We start from the raw sequence: 20,007 nt of genomic DNA on the forward strand, positions 1-20,007 counted from the left end.
CTACCCGGGGTCTTTCCCTGCCAAACCATTGGCCATCTTACACTCTATGCGGTTTTAAGAACCAATTCCCATTGACCAAACTGTGGTGCTTCCTCAATTTGGGGTCTCACTCCCCCGGTTCAACTTCCTGTGCCCTTGCACAATTTCGGGACTGGGGCATGTGGCTCTCCCAGCAGGTCTACCCACCTGCACACCTCCACCACTGTAGTTGCCTCCGAGCTTACCTGCTCCTCACCTAACCTATCTAATTGGGGAAGGCCCCTCCTGGCTCTGTCACCCCTCGGTGCCCTCTGGCACTGGGCTACCCGGGTCCGTCCTCCGGATCCTCGGGCCCCATCCACAACAACTCTACCGGCTCCCAGAGCCCACCTGCGGCCTCACCTGGCCGACATCCTCACAGTGGTGGAGTGCTCAACCAACTACACATACTAACAGGCCACACGCCCAGCCATTTCCACGTCACGAATGCACCCATCCAAACTCCATTCTTCCACACGCACCACAGATGCCAATATCCAACCACAATTTACCTATACCCTCTACCTAACACTTACACTACCCTCCCCGGGTATTCGTGATGGGGGTCCATCCTCCTTTCCCCCATCCACACCTTCGCACCATCCACTCCACTCCACAGTTTCCACCATACTCACTCCACGACCATCCATTCCATACTCCATATATTCCACACTCCATGTATTCCAGACAACATTCTCCATACCTCTGCAGTTGCACACCTGTGCAATCTCACCTGGTGCCACCTGCACCCTCCTTCCCTCCTGGACCATTCGGTCAACACAGCACACATCACCATCACTCACTCATACACTGCTCCTACACCTGTTCAGTTGCACACCTGTGCAATCTCAATCGTTCTTCACTCACTGCTCCATACACTTCCACGCTCAATCCACTTTCAATCCTCAAACACTCGGCATCATCTCATCTAACTACTCCCCTCTGGAACTTGCGCTTCCCAGTCGCCCTTTATATTATTGCGCTCCCTCGTCATTATCATCCAACTACCCTCTCTATGTCCCCACTACCGGTTCAATGTTGCTACCTAACCTTAACGTTACCTATGGTCATCTTCTCTAGATCCCTACACACTATATCCTAACCCTCCCGGGCTAGTTTTCACTGCCAACCCCATAACTAGTGCTCCTTTGCCCCCGTATGTGAGGGATGGCAGAGTTGCCACTCCTCTACATCGGGCATCTCCCACTACCAATTTGGCACATCAAATTTCAGCCAATTAAAAATTTGCCAATCACTACCAATCATCTGCCAATCATCACTCTGCCAATCCTTGCCAATCATCAAATTTTGTTTTTCAATTTCGGGTCCAAAACACTATCCTCATCACACGTCTACTCACTTGAGCCTCTCGGTGCGCCAATTCATTTCCAAAGCTCGGCTTCGCAAAGCCAAGCAATGAATGCGGGTGGTTTGGTGCCGGCGGTTGGATGCGTCCGGCACTCGGTGCAGGGAAGGACGCTTACCCGGGCCGAGATCCCACGCACCATCTCGGCACGGAGCCGTCCAATGGCCCGATCTCGCCCTGCCGGAACGCCTCAACAAAAAGGGGTCGCCATGACGACCCTTCTTACCGGGCCGCCCGTTCCGCCTAGCGGAGCACGGACGCGGCCGTTCAGAGCGCGGCCCGGCGTGGATCGTGCACGGCGGTTCTTTCGAAACCGCCGCGGTCACGATCCCCGCGGGTCCCCGCGGCACACGAAGCTGCCCGGCACGAACCGAGGGCCCGCTTCGGCTAAACGTCGCTCTAACCTCTAACCCGGTTAGCGTCGATGCTCCACTTGCATGCTCACACCCCGCGTTCCGTCCCTTGCTCATACATCCAGTCGCTCCCATGCTCCTCGTCATTGCACCTTCTCTTACACACCCAGGTACACTCATGCCGCTCACAGACTTTGTCACACACCTGACCACCGCACACCTTGGCACACACTCGTCGTTCGCACACCTCACCAACACACCTCTTCGCGCCCCCTCCTCGGTCACCTCCTCTGTGACAACCACAGGTGTGCTCTCCTCCGTACACCCAACCACGTGCCTCACTACCAACTCGAGTGTGCATTACCATACGCGCTCTACCATTCCAGGTGTGCATCCTTCCATTCCAGGTGTACATCCTCTCTCACCTGCCACAACCAACTCACGCTCCGTGTCACTCTTACTACTTTTACCACCACACTCGGTCACGCATTCACCTTTACTCTCGACCGCGCACTCTGTCCGCATGCACTCCGCTGTTACACACCTTTCTCGCGCACACTCTCCCGTTACACCCTCCGTAACACTCACCACAGGTGTGCATGCTTCCGTCACATCCCCTGTAACACTCCCCATCCCACGCTTCCATGTGCCCTCTCGCACACGCGCTACGACCAACTCACTCTCGACAGCACACTCACTCCTCGGCGCGCACTTTTTCCTCACACACCCCAGAGTCGGACATTCTCGCACACCTCCTCCTTCACACTCTGCACCTGTCGGACACTTTACCAGTGGCCTCTCACGAACACCCGGGTCCAAACCAACCCCCAAGCCGACTGAAGCTCCCCTCACACCATATACATTTCCGCGTATATCGCCACTCACCTCGGCACCTCGTCTCCGCACCTCCTTCGCCACCTGCAAACTCTTTATTTGGTTAGCAAGCGCACCATCACGATTTGAGCACCGACCTTGCACATATTCCATCACCTCCTCCTTTATCTCCCTCTTAGTTTCCCTCCATCTCTTCTTAATTTCACTCACCCCCTCTCCACTTCCTCTAATTTCTGCTTCACCTCTTTTATTTCCCGGTGCGTCTCCTCAATTTCGTCCTCTAAGGCTACCTTGACCGTTTCTATATGCGTCCTCACCTCCCGGTCCTTTGTCTCCATTGCCTCTGTCACCTCGTCCAACCTCATTGTCAGTCCCTCTCGTACCATCTGACATTCCCTCTTCGTCGCTATTAAGTCATTTTTGATTTCTTTTTGTGTCGCTTTCAACCCTCCTAGTACCGCAGTGTTCTTTTCCACTTGGTCCACTAATTCCCTTTGTCCCACCGTCAGCTGTTCCACCTCCTGCGTCAGATCCTCTATGCCCCCCTGTAACCTAGCCGTACTATTTCTCACCTCTTTCTCCATACGCTTCCCACCTCGCTTTACCTCCACGCGTACCCCTGAGACCTCCTCGCTTACATCTCGTCTTATTTCCTCCCCCATCTCCTCCATTTCTTTAGTAGATGCCGCCCTCGTCTGTTCCAATTCATCCCTCTAAGCATCCAGTTTACCTTCTAACCCGATTTTCACCTCCTCTATCTGGTTCCCCATCCGTTTGATTTCCCGGGCGGATTGCTCCCCTATCTCCCGCAATTTGCCTTCCATCTTATCTTCTAGCCCCGTTAACCCATTCTTTACCTCTTTTATCCCGTTGTCTAACCCCTCAAATTTATTGTCCAACCCCTCAAATTTACCCTCAAATTTCTTGTCTAACCCCTCAAATTTATTTCCCATATTGTTTAACCCGGCTCTTAATTGCTCACTAGCACCCCTCGTTTCGTCCCTCATTGCTCCCAATTGCTCACTATCAGCCCTCATTCTGTTTTCCATTCGTTCCATACTGTCGTTCTTTTTCTGCATTTCCACCATGAATTGGGCCATGAAGGCTTGCATTTGGACCACGCCCATTGGTGCCGCAGGCGTGGCCCCCGCAACCACGTGCGAGCCGCCATTTTGTGTCCCTTCAACCACGTGCGCGAGGGCGCCATTTTGTGCACCTGACACCTCCTCAACCACCTCCTCATTGCTCTCCTCCATTTCTTCCCTCTGGTCCTGGGTTACCCCTAACCCCTCTTCTAGTTCCCCCACCAGCATCCCGTCGCCTTGACCATCCATGGCACGATTTTAAATTTCAGATGTTATAAAATACAAATTTTTTTTTTTTGGGCCACTCGTAATTTGAGCGCGCTAAGCGCTTCAGGTCCGTATCTCGCTCCCGACACCAATTGTTGCGGAACCCGACCGCCTATGGTTCCCCTTCAAGGGGGGATTAGTCCCCTCCTCTATAACTGACCGACGTGGTCCCTGGCGCTGTACCGCGACCCCCGGAAAGGCCGGTGCACAGCCCCGTTCGTACCGTGGACAGATGTTAATTGATTGCCGAGCGGTGTTTAGCAACCGCAGCACGAACCGTTAACAAAGACTAACCCGATTCTGAACGTTGGCCAAATCGTGCCACAGGTATTCAATTTGGAAAAGACAAAGACGACGGATGTGAAGAAGAAGAAGACAAGAGGTAGGAAATACGAATATGATTTATTACTATTTACAACCAAAAGAAACCAAGGAGAAGGAAGGATAATAAAATAAAGGCAGAAAGAGGGACGGACCAGAAGGACACAGTGAAACTCTGGCTTACCTATTCAGTCTTAATTAATACCCCAGGACAAGACACACAAAACAGACTACGAGCAAACTCACACGAATGGGGAAATTGCAGGCAGGAATGGAAGGACTGGAAGGAGAGGAACGCTCCGCTCGAACCGGAGCACGGTCGACCCGGGAGTCAGCAGCCGCCGCCCTTCCTCGATCGGCACGTCCAGCAGCCGCCGTCAATGCCCTAGCTGCGGTTGTGCGGGCTGCCGCGATACGAGCACCCTGGCGGAGTCAAAGCTGCGTGGCTCCAAGCTGGTGGTGGTGGATTTCAAAGCTGCGGTGGTTCAAAGCTGCTTCTCTGGCTCACCTCAGGACGCGTCTCCCGTCTCTCTCTGAAGGCTCGTCTCTTACCATCGGGCGTTTACCAAGCTCGTCTGGACTCATCTCTCGTGGGGAGCGTCCCGCTACGGGTTATATAGGCCCCGCCCTTCAACCTTGTTGAACCTCCCCGATCGTTCTTTCTCCGCCCGCTCAAGCCAAACCCCTTTAGCTGGGTTGGTTGAGCGGGGCCGACTCACTCCTCCCCTCTATTACGAGGTGGAGACACGCCTTTCTTCTCCGAGCCGGAGCACATGGCAATGGCGGCGAATGCAGTTGGCAATCGAGGCTTTGGGAATGGGGCTTTGGGAATGAAAAGGGATCTATTCTATTTGAATTCGGTGCAATGGAGAATGTCAACTAGTGGGAACAGAGCCTTAACCTACATAGAATAAGGAAATAAACTACCAACAAGCAGGAAATCTATGATTGGCTAACGCGATTGTATATGACCTAACTAAGGGACGCCCTTTTGACCTTTATACACAACTGGAGGAAGGAGGGTGATATTTTACCATTTACTACACAATAAAAAAACACAATTCTCATATCCACAACAATATATATCAAAGAGCAGGAGAGGAAGGGGGGTGGCTCACGTTTCTGAGTGAACGTGGCTCACGTTTCTGAGTTAAGTGTGATGCCGATCATGAAGAAGAAGAATCCATACTACCAAATTCGTACACTTCCGGAATTGTTTGATTTATTTGTATTCAAATGTCTGGTAATTGTTTTGTATTTATTTATGCGAATGTGTACTTGTATATAACTGTCATTCATTTAAAAAGGCTTCGGCACTATCGAGCAATTATTTTTATTATTATTTTTATTTATTTATTTATTAATTTTTTTACCTCCAAAAAAACGAACTTTTTTTGTTGTTGCTTTTTTGCCTTAAACACTCACAGGAACTCACTGATGAACCTGAAAGTTTGATGAAGATCCGTTCAGCCATCTCTGAATAAAACGCGGACACAGACAACTCGTGTTTATCTTCTTCTTCTTCTTCTTCTTCTATATATATAAAAGAAAGTTTTTGTTTGTTTATTTGTTTGTTTGTCTGCACGCGCTAATCTCCTGAACGGTGAAAGATGGGAGGAAACCTCTGAAACAAAAAATGTCTTGACAGGCCCCGGAAGGTTATAGGCTAGGTGTCGAGGCCGGTCGAGGAAGGCGAGGCCGATCGAGGAAGCCTCGGCCGGGCTGGGCCCATTTCGCAATTAAAAGCTGAGCTGAATTATAGGAGTCAATCTTCTACGGCTGCGAGTAAAAGCTGAATTATAGTAGTAAATTCATTCAAAAAGAACTAAAAATGTCGGGACGGGCCCCGGAAAGGTTATAGGCTAGGTGGCGAGGCCGCTTCGGCCGGGCTGGGCCCATTTCGCAATTAAAAGCTGAGCTGAATTATAGTAGTCAATCTTCTACGGCCGCGAGTAAAAGCTGAATTATCGTAGTAAATTCATTCAAAAAGAACCCGGGCAATGCCGGGTGCTTTCGGCTAGTACAGTGGAACCTTGACTTACGAGTTTAATCCGTTCTGTGACCGAGCTCGTAACTCAAATTGCTCGTATCTCAAATCAAATTTCCCCATTGAAATGCATTGAAATGCTATTAATCCGTTCCAGCCCGCCAAAAACCACACCAATTTTTTTTTAAATATACAGTATATATAAAAATATCTCGCGCTTTATATTTCACCTGTATGCAGCATACAAGTTGGCAGGATGGCCTGGACTGGAGGTACGCACACTTGACTCTAAAGTCTAAACTGTCCAGCCTGGGTTTGAATCCCGACCCAGCTATAACCTGTCATGGGTGAATCACAGTCAGGGTGATTCATCAATGGGTGTACCGCTAAACTGGGCGCCCCGTTTGCGTCCCATTAGTTGTTGGATGTTAAAGATCTCACCGTGTTTTCCACAAAGAGAAGGCGAGCTATCGCCGGCACTCTGAACAAGTTGACGGCAGAGATACTGTACTTGCACGGCATGATAACCACGTGTCGCACGATCTCTTGTCATGGTCCACAAGATTATCACAGAGAGGTGCAGCTTCCAGCGTTTCGAGATCTGATCCAGGCCTATCCAACGAGACCGGTCCCAGCGTTCTAGGCCCGGTGGTTGTCTCAGACGGACCCGACAACGGCAGTGTTCGTTTTAACTCGATTCGATTCGAGCGCCGACGTGCCGGCGAACAAAACCGGTCATATCTTTTGAACGCGTGGCTCGATTTTTACAAAATAAACTTTTTCTTGAAGGTCTGAACCGTGCGCTCAAAACGATACCGAGTTTGACCCTGAGAGAGCCGTTTTGCGCCGGCAAAGGCGCCTTGTGTGACGTGAGGACCACGTCGTGCTGCATAGATTATCATAAATTATCATATCATTATCGGCGGCGCTATATATCATTAGCGCTATACGACAGAGATACTGTACTTGAACGGCAAGATAACCACGTGACCGGGTGGCGAAAGCTCGTAACTCGGATCTCGGCTCGCATCTCAAAGCAATAAACTGCCAGAGTGACGGCTCGTATCTCGAAAAACTCGTAAGTTGGGGCACTCGTAAGTCGAGGTTCCACTGTATATATATATACTAGTATATGTTGTGCACACGGCTAGTATATGTTGTGCACACCCACCTGTGTATGTATATATACATACACACACTAGCTTGGCGCGACTCTGGCATCTGCCTAGCAGGCACATAAGACATCAGCCATTATGAAGCTCGCAGGGTTTGTGTGAGAAATCTCTGACGATATCCCAGAGACTCAAGAGCTCAGTGGGCTGTCACCGCGTAAGTGATGAGGTCCGTGGGTTCGAGTCCCAGGTCGATTCAGAAATTTTTCACACTAGCCCCATGCAGGAATTTACTTCCTGTTTATTAAATATATACAGTATATATACAGACTCGGCATTTAATATGGAATTTTTTTTTTTTCTTGACTTGGGTTTACTTTCTGAACTCGGTATATCAATCTGGTGAGTTTCTTTTACGCTTCGGTGATTTCTTTGTTAAAAGAACCATGTCACTGTCTGTCGCCGCAAGAAGTCAATAACAGGATTATATCACAGGTGGCGTGACAAAATGTACGGACAGGTACATTTGACGATTGGCTTCACAATCGGCTATATAAAGGTTGTTGCGTTCTGTATTAGTGGAAAACAACTGCTGCACGTCTACAAAAGTTATTGCCGCTTCCACTGGAAATGGTCCGTCAACTCGACAATGCTGTTTGTCATTTAGTGGTGGCTTTACGAAATTCCGGCATGAAACAGCGTGCTGTTGCTCGGCAGTATGGCATCACTCAAGGTCAGGTGTCAAAGATCCTGAAACGAAATGCTCAGAGGGGTGTCCCTACTCCAATACCGAGGTCAGGACGTCCCCGCAGAACCACAAGGAGGGATGATCGCCAGCTGCACCGGTTAGTCCGCAATGGCCGTACCAAGTCAGCTAATCGGCTTAGGGCTGAGTGGCAGCAACTGACAAATGTGCCTGTATCCAGAAGGCTAGTCAACCAATGACTGGTTCAAGCAGGCTATCGTGCCAGGCGTCCCCTGAGAAAGCCACGTCTGACCAGACAACACCGCCAGCGCTGATTGCAGTGGGCCAGAGAGCACCGTCAATGGCAGCCAGGACACTAGAATCACGTGATCTTCAGTGACAAGTCTATATTTCTGATCTATCGTCAATATGGCCGCGTCCGAGTGCGCAGACAAGTGCATGAAGCCTTCAACGAAGATTGTATAGTGCCAAGAGTCCAAGCTGGAGGTGTTGGGGTGACCGTTTGGGCTGCTTTTCATGCAGGGGGCAAAACTGACCTGGTTGTTCTGAATGGAAACCTGAACCAGTTCAAGCACAGGACCATTCTGGAAGAAACATTGCTTCCATTTGTTTGTGCAGCCTTTCGAGGAAACTTTGTCTTCTAAGATGACAATGCACGGCCTCATCATGCTCGCATGATCCAACACTTTCTTGCGGACCGTGGTGTAGAGCATATGGAGTGGCCTGCCATGTCCCCGGATATGAATCCGATAGAGAACTTGTGGGCAGAATTAACGCGTCAAATCGACAACTTGGACCAGCAGCCTGCCTCTGTGCGTGAATTGCAGCAGGCTAAGCGATTCCTGTCCAAACCTTGGAAAATCTCGTGAACAGCATGCCTCAACGTGTACGTGCTCTCCTGAATGCTCGTGGGGGTTACACGAAGTACTGAACTGTAATTTTACTGTCCGTAATCCCAGTCGTTATTTAACTTTTGTTTTTGTTTAAAAAAAAATTGAGCTCGTGTGCAAAATAAAGAGATACTTCTGGAAAACGCACAGAAGTTTAACACAGTACTGTCCGTGAATTGAGTTCAATATCAGTTTACATCACTTTCAAGGATCAATTTATTTGCTTCGAAATGTCAAATGTGTTTTTTGTTTCTTTTAAAGGTCACATTAACAAAATCTAGAATAATTTCAACATAATTCCAATGAACTTTTGGTTTTAAGTCATCTTGAAAAGTAAGTTCACCCCCACAATAAAAATATTCCATATTAATTGCCAAGTCTGTATATATGTATATGTATATATATATGTATGTATGTATGTATATATATATATATATATATATATATATATATATATATATATATATATATATATATATATTATTTATTTATTTATATCTATATATATATATATATTATATATATATATATATATATATATATATATATATATATATATATATATATATATTTATTTATTTATATCTATATATATATATATATTATATATATATATATATACATATATATATATATATATTGTTGCGGTTTTAGAACCCACACTTTTGTAAATAAATAACTCTTGTAAATATGACACTAAAGGTTAAAGGTAACACCCTTAGTTAGGCCACAGCAACACGTAGGCCACCTTAGAAATTCCAGTTATTTCCTTATTATGTGTTAGTTAAGGCTGTGTTTCCAATAGTTGAATCTGCGTTGCATCATTCAAATAAGGAGTAGGCCCTTTTGTTCATTTTGCGACCTCTCTCCAAATTCTGTTACGCGCCTTGGTTAGCGCTCGCTCAAGCGCCGCCATTGACCATGCGGTCGGCTCGAGGAAGAAGGGGGCGGAACCCCAAGAAGAAGGTGTGGCCACGTCAACTCACCATCAGGGCGTGGCCGGTAAGCCCCCACCAACCAACCAGGGCTGAGATGAGCTCGGTGGCGGGCGTGGTTTCGGAGGAGCGCGTAGTAATCTTGGCACGTGATATATAAGCACGAGCGCAAAGCCCTTTTACGGACTTGTTCAGCGGCGCTTTTGAAAACGGACTTCTTTCCAAGGACTGCGCGGAGACGGCTGACTTGCAAGGACTTGTTGGAGGCGCGCCTATTGTGAGGGACTGCTTTTGATACGGAGCACACATTGGAAAAGGAGGATTCACTCGCTGGCACTGAATGAGAACTAGAGAGAGAGGGAGCGTTTAGCACGACCGTCCATCTGTTACATACGCTAAAGGACACGAGCCTCCCTCCCCCCCCCCCCCCCACCCCCACCATATGTAAGGTCCGCTCGAGGGTGAACGATACGCGCGAAGCTGCCTGCCGGGTTTTCGTCCACGGAACCGGAGCCTCACCTGGAGCCTGGACCCCATCGCCTGGACCTTCCACCCTACCAGCTACAATCCCGTGTGAGTGTGTATGTTTGTCTGGGGTCGTCAGTTAAGACTGTGTAGTTAAGCCTGCCCTGTGTCCTTCTTCTTCTTCTTCTTGTACATTCTTTCCTTTCCTCTTCTTTTTGGTTTGTAAATAAATTCGCCTTGTTCTTTCTTGGTTTTTCCCTATGATCGCATACGTCTTTTCTTCCATTGAGTACCTGTGGCAACTTTCGGAACCGCTAGAATCGGGTTTAGTCTCTTGGTTAATGGCTCGGGCCGCGGATTGCTAACTGCTCGACATTATCCATCATATCCGTGGTTCGAGCGGGAGTTATTCCCTCGTTTCCGGCGGGCGTTAGTACTTAGGTAGCAGCGAACCCATAGGCCTGGCAAACCCTACCTAAGGCCGCGCCGGGAAGGACGTTATAGCTTCCCAGGACTCGGGACGGCCAGCTTAAAAGACAAGGGAATTAACCCCCCTTGATAAGGGGAGAGCCGACCCCCGAGATCAGTAACAATATATATATATATATATATATATATATATATATATATATATAGTTATGGTTTTTAGAACCTTCACTAGTACATTTTAGTAAATGTATCCCTTATAAATGTCCCCCTGCAGATATCCCCATCAATTGGCTGGTTAAAGATCGCACCCTAGTTAGTCAATGAACAACACGTAGCAAACCATAGGACCTCTTCGTAGTTATCTCATTATTATGTGTTTCAGTTAAGGACCTGTTCCGAGTAGTTGAATCTGCGTTGCATTAATCAAATAAGAGTAGGCCCAAACTTCCCTTCAAAAGCGGTGCGCGTGGTGTTCTAACTCCCCACCAGCCGCCATTGGCCATGCGGTCGGGCCGAGAAAGAAGGGGGAGGAGCCACCAGAACAAGGTGTGGCAAGTCGGCTCGTCATTGGAGGTGGAGTCAGCAAGCCCTTACCGGCCAACCAGCACCGCAGTGAGCCAACCGGTAGGCGGGTTATCAGAGCTGGCGGCTTGATTTCGAACACAGCAATAAAAGCGACTGCAAGGGACTGCTTACAGAGTCGGTGAGAAGGTACGAGTTGGATGAGTTGGACGAAGAAGGCAGAGAGAGACAAAGCTGCGCAGAGCTCTGTGACGAGCTGCTTCAAAAAGCCCTACTGCGTGAAACGACTACGTCTACCTGCCGCTGGCTGCTCGCTTCCAGCCCGGAGCGTGGACCTGGAGCGGACCTCCTTGCTGTACCCTGCCGAACCTTCCAGCCCTGTTGTCCCACCTGGACCTTCTTCTTCTTCCAGTGATTCCTGCCTGCTATTCCCCTTTCGTGTGAGTCTGTGTTTGTTCTGTCTGGGCGTTGATAATTAAGACTGCGTAAGGCTGCCCTGTGTATCTTCTTCTTCTTCGTCCTGTATATTACTTTTGTTGCTCTTCCTTTGGTTTGTTGTACATAATTAATAAATGTCTGTTATTTCTTACTTTTGGTTTCTTCTTTCTCATCCGATCGCTTTCGTGATTTCTTTCGATTGAGTACCTGTGGCACGATTCGGCCAACACTCGGAATCGGGTTTAGTCTCTTGGTAACGGCCCGAGTCGCAGCTCGCTTCGCTCGGCGCAATCCAATCACGCTGCGGCCCGGGTTGGAGTATTTCCTCGCTTACGGCCGGTGGTAGTACTTAGGTATTAAGACAAATTGGGCTTACAACCCGACTTACCATCGACCGGAAGTGACGTCATACCCCCAGGACCGGTCGGACGGCCAGCTTAACAGGACAAGGGGATTAACCCCCCATTGCTAACGGGAGTGCCGCCCCCTGGATCCGTAACAATATATATTGCTACGTTTATGGGGGGTAGACAATGGAATACCTTATTCCAAGTAGATTGTATCGGGTAGTGTGCTCTGAATGTCGTGAGGAAGAAGAAACCCTCTTGTAACTCAGTCAGCCCGCATGTCCGGAAAGATCGTATTTGTGTCTCCATGCGAGGGGTAGTGCTCTGCTAATGCGTTAGGGTATAAGGTAACTTTCCATGTATGTTGTTGCCTCTGTGGTTTTCCCTTCGTTCCTTATGAGACATGCAACACCAGCCATGCGATCCGTACCCACACTAAATAATCCAATTGCCGACCGGATTCGAACACTACCACTGACGCCACCAGCTGAGTCATCGCAAGGGACGGCAAGAAGGGCCATGGGGCCCCGCCCCGATAGGTGATGATTGGTCGTGGCCGTGGAGCGATGCGATGGTGCTCGTGGATTGGCGCGCGCATGACGTCATCACAGAACGTTCCAGCACGGTGGACAAAAGGCAGAGCACCGCCATTTTCGCTCTCTTGGTTCCAACATTCGTTCCGGACTGGACGCATGCTATCTCTCTGTCTCGTGTTGGGCTTGGTCGTAGGTGGACGCATTCGTGCTCTCTCCCTGTTCCTGGCTGGGTGGAAGGCGGACGCATCCTTCTCTCTGATCTCGGTGGCGCTGGTTTTGTGACGGCTGTGTCCCGTGGCGAGTGTGCCTGAGAGACCTCGGCGCTTTGTGGAGCGTGAGGTGGCAGTGGAGAGAGCTTTGGCTGCCTCGCGCGGCAGCTGGCGGTGGCGTGAGTTTGCGCCATTGTGCGTTTCCCGCGCATGGACTCGGGGACCCGTTCGGCAGACGGCGGGGTTCGGGACCACTTGAGGAAACCAGAGCGGAGTAGCAGGAAAACGCACCACACACATTTTTACTTTCGTTTATTTCTCCCTGTGTCTGTAAATGAGTCCGTATGGAGGATCCTCATTTAGGAATTCGATTTTACTGCACATTCTTTGTTAACCTGGCATTTATTTCATTAAACTAATTATTTGTTGCATTCCCGATTCCTTGTCCTGTCCTGTTTATTTGTTGGTGGTTCGGAAAACCCACTTCATGCCCGACCGTGCAGTTAAGCCTTGTGACCCTCCACCCCCGCGCATGTAAAAGAAGCTGCCATAGTTTGGGTACGCCTCGGAGTTAAAGCTCGATTGGCTATCCGTCACCCACGGGTGTTAATCCCGGGGACGCGACAATATACATACATTCGTTCCTTATGACTACCGTATTTTCCGGTGTATCAACCGCGGTTTTTTACCGACGGGAAACCCCTAAAAAAGGGGGTGCGGTTGATACACAGTAACAGAAAAATTTGTGCATTTAAAAACTGTCATATCAACGGGACGTAATCTTTATATTACTTTGGGGTTGCGGGGATACAATGATGAATGATCGTCAATTACGTTACTAAGGTAGGTTCAACGCCGATTACTGCTGCCAGTCAAAATACAAGAAAGTTTGAAGTTTGTAATATTTGATTTTTCTATGCGTGTTTGTGAAAATGTGTACTTTCACTAGTCCTCTTTGAATGACAGGTCACATAGTGAATAGAGTGTGCTAAATAAAGACAGGATTAAGTCACAAAACAAAAGCGTCAACATGGTAAACAGGATGTTTTGCATGGGACATTATGACGTACCTATTGTCTAACCAACGCCGCGGTAAGGCCACATAAAAATAAAAAGTTGTTGAGCGTCCTTTTTTCTCAAAAGTTCGGGTAGGGAGGGAGGTTTTTTTTTTGTTTTTTTGTTTTTTTCCCCTACTTTCCATTGAGTTTTGTTGACATGGAAAAATATGAAATAAAGACTCCTTTCTCCTCAAAATGATTTTATTTCTTCATTCATCGGGTTCCATCCTGTGATCCGTGGCCGTGTCTGCAGCCAACACAAATTTGAGAAATGAGCCAAGAGTCTTTGTCACATCAGAAACTTTGCAAGCTGGTGAAACTTTCGTCATGTCGGTTTTACTGGGGCCGGCGAATACTTTGACAAAAGTACCGCGTGTATCGTCAGGCAATGGCTCCCTATCCCCATCATACTTGCCGTCTGAGAACTCTGCATAGAAGTCCGAGATTGTAACATCCAACTCGATATCGCACGCAAACCAGTCCTTCACCGTCTTGGAAGAGCCCTCACGGGCTATTGATGCGATCACAATAGGCATTTCAAGCCGATTCTAGCACGAATCGATACAGATTTCAGCGGGAAAAATCTCACACAATAGCCGCCATGAATGGCCAACGTAAAATGGGTGAAGTTGCCCGAGGCACTTGCGACGCTCTGCGCAGCACGCACTGCGTGCAAGATGACATCATCTGGGAGGATGAAGTGGCAGTGACCGACGATGTAGAAGAGGATAACGACGACGATGATCTCGCCTACCCAGACTCGGATGATGATCTTCGTAATGTCTTCCCTGAAGAAACAGATGACGAGGACTTCTTCGAATTTTAGAGACTACACCCAACGGCCCTTTTCCGACGATGGAGAAGAGGATAACGACGACGAGGATCTCGCCTACCCCGACTCGGATTGGACTGAAGAAACGGATGACGAGGACTTCTTCGGATTTTAGAGACTACACCCAACGGCCCTTTTCCGACGATGGAGAAGAGGATAACGACGACGAGGATCTCGCCTACCCCGACTCGGATTGGACTGAAGAAACGGATGACGAGGACTTCTTCGGATTTTAGAGACTACACCCAACGGCCCTTTTCCGACGATGGAGAAGAGGATAACGACGACGAGGATCTCGCCTACCCCGACTCGGATTGGACTGAAGAAACGGATGACGAGGACTTCTTCGGATTTTAGAGACTACACCCAACGGCCCTTTTCAGGGCCCCACATTGGCAAGAAATAATAATTATAATTATTTTTTAATTCTCTTTCAACTCATTTCATGTATTTTCACTCTTTCTCTGTCTTCAGTTTCTCTTTCCTTTCATCATATTTCGCTTTCCATTTTATTTATTTATTCTCTTCTCTTTTTTAAATTTTCCTGATTTTTTTTTTTTTAAGTCGAAAATCGGGGGTGCGGTTGATACACGGGTGCGGTTGATACACGGGTGCGGTTGATACACGGGTGCGGTTGATACACGGGTACGGTTGATACACCGGTACGGTTGATACACCGGAAAATACGGTATATACATCCATATCGACTATATACATCGATCTACTATAAATGGATGAGGTGTGTGTGTGTGTGTGTGTGTGTGTGTGTGTGTGTGTGTGTGTGTGTGTGTGTGTGTGTGTGTGTGTGTGTGTGTGTGTGCGCGCGCGCGTGTGTTTGAGGTATACTTTTTGTGTCTTTATTACGTGTGTCTATTAATTAATTATGTACTATTCAAATGTACTTTTTAACCCTTTAGACTGCTGAGACACCTTAGACCTTGGAAGACCCTTTAACACTTGAAACGCGAAGGACCCAAAAGTCCCAGATGACCCAAAAGTCCCCAAGGACCCAAAAAGTCCTTGACCCAAAAGTTCCAAAAAGACCCCAAGGACCCAACAATCCCCAAGGACCCAAAAAGTCTTTGAAGACCCAAAACTTCCCGAGGACCCAGAAGACCCAAGAGTTCCCGAGGACACAAAAGACTCAGATGACCCAAAAGTCCTTAATGACCCAGATGACCCAAAAGTCCTTAATGACCCAAAAGTCCCCAAGGACCCAAACACCCAGATGACCCAATAGTCCTTAATGACCCAAAAGTCCCCAAGGACCCAAAAAGTCCTTGATGACCTTAAAGTGCCTGAGGACTCAAAAGTCCCCAAGGACCCAAAAGACCCAGATGACCCAAAAGTCCTTAATGAACCAAAAGTCCCCAAGGACCCAAAAAGTCCTTGATGATCCAAACGTCCCTGAGGACCCAAAAGACCCGAGTCCCCAAGGACCCAAAAAGTCCTTGATGACCCAAAAGTCCCAGAGGACCCAAAAGAGCTGAGAAAGACTTGGCTAAAGGTGGTGGATGAAATGCGGGCAAGGGGGTTAACAAGGGGAGATATAGAAAATAGGGCAAAATAGAGAAGATTGTCATGGGGACCGCAAGGCTAACCCCCGCTCTAGCAGGGAAAATGGCCTTAAAATGCATGTTGTTGTTGTTGTTGTTGTTGTAGAGGTTCGCCAATTTACATTCGTGCATTTCTTTGGAGCAGATTAATTGCTGAACTTCATGATTTGAAAATACGTAGTTGTTTCCGTTTGGATTAGTTACAATCTAGCAAACACCTATTTGCACTGTTTTTTGTAACGTGCCAGTTATATGTCTCACACAGCTGTCAGAGATCGTCCGTGAATTCAAATCTACCAACAGGCTGCTCCTGACGGGCACTCCTCTACAGAACAACCTCCACGAGCTTTGGGCACTTCTCAACTTCCTGCTCCCCGATGTCTTCAACTCATCTGAGGTTTGGAGCTTGTTCGTGTGGTCACGCTGGAAGGCTCTTTCCTTTCACACGCACTGTGTCTAACAAGCACATGTGACTAATAGTCAAGTAGAGGATGGGAAAATGACATTTTTCCCTTTTTAATGCATATTGCTTGTTTTCTTGTGACGTCATCGGAGCACGCGCGCAGGGCACCCTGGGACACCTCGGCCATTTTGATACCCTCTCGAACAACGTCGTCAGCGGATTCACATTAAATAGTTTTTGTTCACGACCAGTCATGCCAATTTGCGGCGTATTTCGTTGTTCAAACAGGCCAGGCGTTAGGCCAGGAGTCAAGTTTTACAAAACGCCCAAACTTCTACTGAATCAGGGTGAGGAAACAAGAAATTTAAGTGAAGAGAGGCGGCGTTTGTGGAAGGCTGCCATCAATCGCAGTGACATCCAAACAGAATCACAGTGGGATCGCACACCTGTCTGCTCCGAGCATTTTGTTAACAGTAAGTAAGAACATGTTTCATGGAATGCGAAACCTGGAACATAAAAGTATTGAATTTGAAACTGTCCAATAAACTTTCTAAAGTTATGTACTCTTATCAACTCGGTCAAAATGAATCTCGATTTTATCATGTGAAGAACGTGCTATGTATTCGTTGCTTACATGATAAATATAGGTGATGACTTATGGCCATACGCACAAAGCACACATGGCGGCACTCACTTCGCACTGTGCGTCACATGTCTACAAAGTATGCACACATGCATGCACAGCTTAAAACTGCAGTGGTTTTTGAACAAATGGAGGGCACTTAATCAATCAGGTCCATAACATTAACACAAGCAGCTTTAAAAAATACATGTTTGTTTAATATATTAATACCTTGGATCGAATCAAGTGGACGTCATTCAGTTCTTTGTGTAGGATTTGGCGCACCCATCCATCTTGGTACAACCTGTATGCCTCGAGGGATTTATACTTCTTCAACTCATCTTTGGTATAGGCCGATTTGCTGAACAACAGGTAGTTGATCACGTTGATGTGGGTCACCTGAGGCCACTTGCTCACATTCTTCTCAAATTGATCATTTGATAGACCATAAGGGTCACACCCAATGACAGAAATCTTCTCTTTGTAACGAACAAGAACGTCCGGGGGGAGCGTCTCTTGGTAGCCAAGGTTGGCACTCGCACTGCTAGCCATACTCAAGCCTGGATCTACCGTATCCTTACGTACACTCCAAGTCTGTTCTACAGGTAGTTGGTTGCAGGTTGACCCACTGCCCAGGTGTTCACCAGTTCACTGGTCCACGGCAAACTTAAACCGAATGTTCTGTGTTTGTTGGGCAACAATACGTAATATAAACTAGATGGCACCACACTCCACATGAATGTGACAAAACAAACAAAATTACTTTATAAAACAGACTTTTTGCGATCCGCATTCACCATAAACCAACGCAACAAATCAATATCAGCGCACACGGACAGATTAGCTTGGGTATCAAAATGGCCGCCGCGCAATGCGAGATGGGTAACTGTGACGTCAGTGAAAACAAAGGATTGTGGAGCCTGCCCATGAATTTGAAAGGAAAAGCACATTGTCTAGCCATTGCCAAGTGCAATGTTATGATCCCAGATTTGTCTGTTCACGTGGTGAATATAACATTTTGAATTACTGAGGAAGTTTACATTGTTAATTAATGAATTGATACAGTAAAGAAAATAGCTAATGCATCAGCAAGAAACAGCAGTTCTGAAGCACACATCTGTTGGCTACTTCAGTGCGCGTGCTACAAACAGTCTCATATTGTTTGATGCTCAACTGTGGGGGTACTGGGGAATGGGTGTGGGGAATTGCTTGAGGGTGGGTGCTGGGGAATGGGGGTGGGGAGTTACTTGAGGGTGGGTGCTGGGGAATGGGTGTGGGGAGTTGCTTGAGGGTGGGTGCTGGGGGAATGGGGGTGGGGAGTTGCTTGAGGGTGGGTGCTGGGGAATGGGGGTGGGGAGTTGCTTGAGGGTGGGTGCTGGGGAATGGGGGTGGGGAGTTGCTTGAGGGTGGGTGCTGGGGAATGGGGGTGGGGAGTTGCTTGAGGGTGGGTGCTGGGGAATGGGGGTGGGGAGTTGCTTGAGGGTGGGTGCTGGGGAATGGGGGTGGGGAGTTGCTTGAGGGTGGGTGCTGGGGGAATGGGCGTGGGGGGTTGCTTTGAGGGTGGGTGCTGGGGAATGGGCGTGGGGGGGTTGCTTTGAGGGTGGGTGCTGGGGAATGGGCGTGGGGAGTTGCTTGAGGGTGGGTGCTGGGGGAATGGGCGCGGGGAGTTGCTTGAGGGTGGGTGCTGGGGAATGGGCGTGGGGAGTTGCTTGAGGGTGGGTGCTGGGGGAATGGGCGTGGGGGGTTGCTTTGAGGGTGGGTGCTGGGGGTATGGGGGTGGGGAGTTGCTTGAGGTTGGGGGAATTGCTTGAGAGTGGGTGCTGGGGAATGGGTGTGGGGGGTTGCTTCGAGGGTGGGTGCTGGGGAATGGGTGTGGGGGGTTGCTTGAGGGTGGGTGCTGGGGGAATGGGGGTGGGGAGTTGCTTGAGGTTGGGGGAATTGCTTGAGAGTGGGTGCTGGGGAATGGGTGTGGGGGGTTGCTTCGAGGGTGGGTGCTGGGGAATGGGTGTGGGGGGTTGCTTGAGGGTGGGTGCTGGGGGAATGGGGGTGGGGAGTTGCTTGAGGGTGGGTGCTGGGGAATGGGTGTGGGGGGTTGCTTGAGGGTGGGTGCTGGGGGTCACATTTATTTATTCCAGGCACAAAACCGAGGAAGAAGAACTTGTTCTGACAGTGTCCTGCTTTTCCATTTCGGCTTGATTATAATTTTGTGCCTTTTACTTTAACTTCTTTAATGTGCCTATTAACATGCGATATGGAATTGTGGGTGTTGTTTTCTGGAAGATGACATTTTAAGTAATGGAACATCCCCGCCACCGACTCACTCCAACATTGATGTCTTCATTCTCTGTATTTTCACTTTGTGAATCCATTTATTGTATAAAATACCAAATGGCTACATGTGTCATCACAAGCATTTTGCAGGGCTTGGGTTGATTATATCAACCATTTTGTGGACACTGAAGCTGTGACATTTATAATTTGCTGTCTTTCCCCAAAGTTTTCTTCTATGGGGTCTGAGGCTCATGAAAGAGCTGAAAAATCAAGCTGCACACACACACACACACACACACACACACACACACACACACACACACACACACACACACACACACACACACACACACACACACACACACACGTACACGAGAAAGGACAAACAACAGAAGAAAACAAAATCACATGTTTGAAAGTAATCCAAAGATATTTTACTGTGAAT

General features: G+C 48.3%; 1 protein-coding gene across 2 annotated transcripts in view; it reads left to right on the forward strand.

Moving 5' to 3' along the window:
• Positions 1-20,007, forward strand: part of LOC137425711 (SWI/SNF-related matrix-associated actin-dependent regulator of chromatin subfamily A member 5) — a 186,496-nt gene that overhangs the window by 87,492 nt on the left and 78,997 nt on the right. For both annotated transcript variants that reach the window (XM_068114419.2, XM_068114420.2), the window contains exon 8: positions 16,532-16,663. In XM_068114419.2, the coding sequence (XP_067970520.1) occupies positions 16,532-16,663 (132 nt within the window). The remainder of the gene's footprint in view (positions 1-16,531; positions 16,664-20,007) is intronic.

This window comes from Myxine glutinosa, chromosome 4, assembly GCF_964187855.1.
Source record: "Myxine glutinosa chromosome 4, kmMyxGlut1.1, whole genome shotgun sequence".
NCBI lineage: Eukaryota > Metazoa > Chordata > Myxini > Myxiniformes > Myxinidae > Myxine > Myxine glutinosa.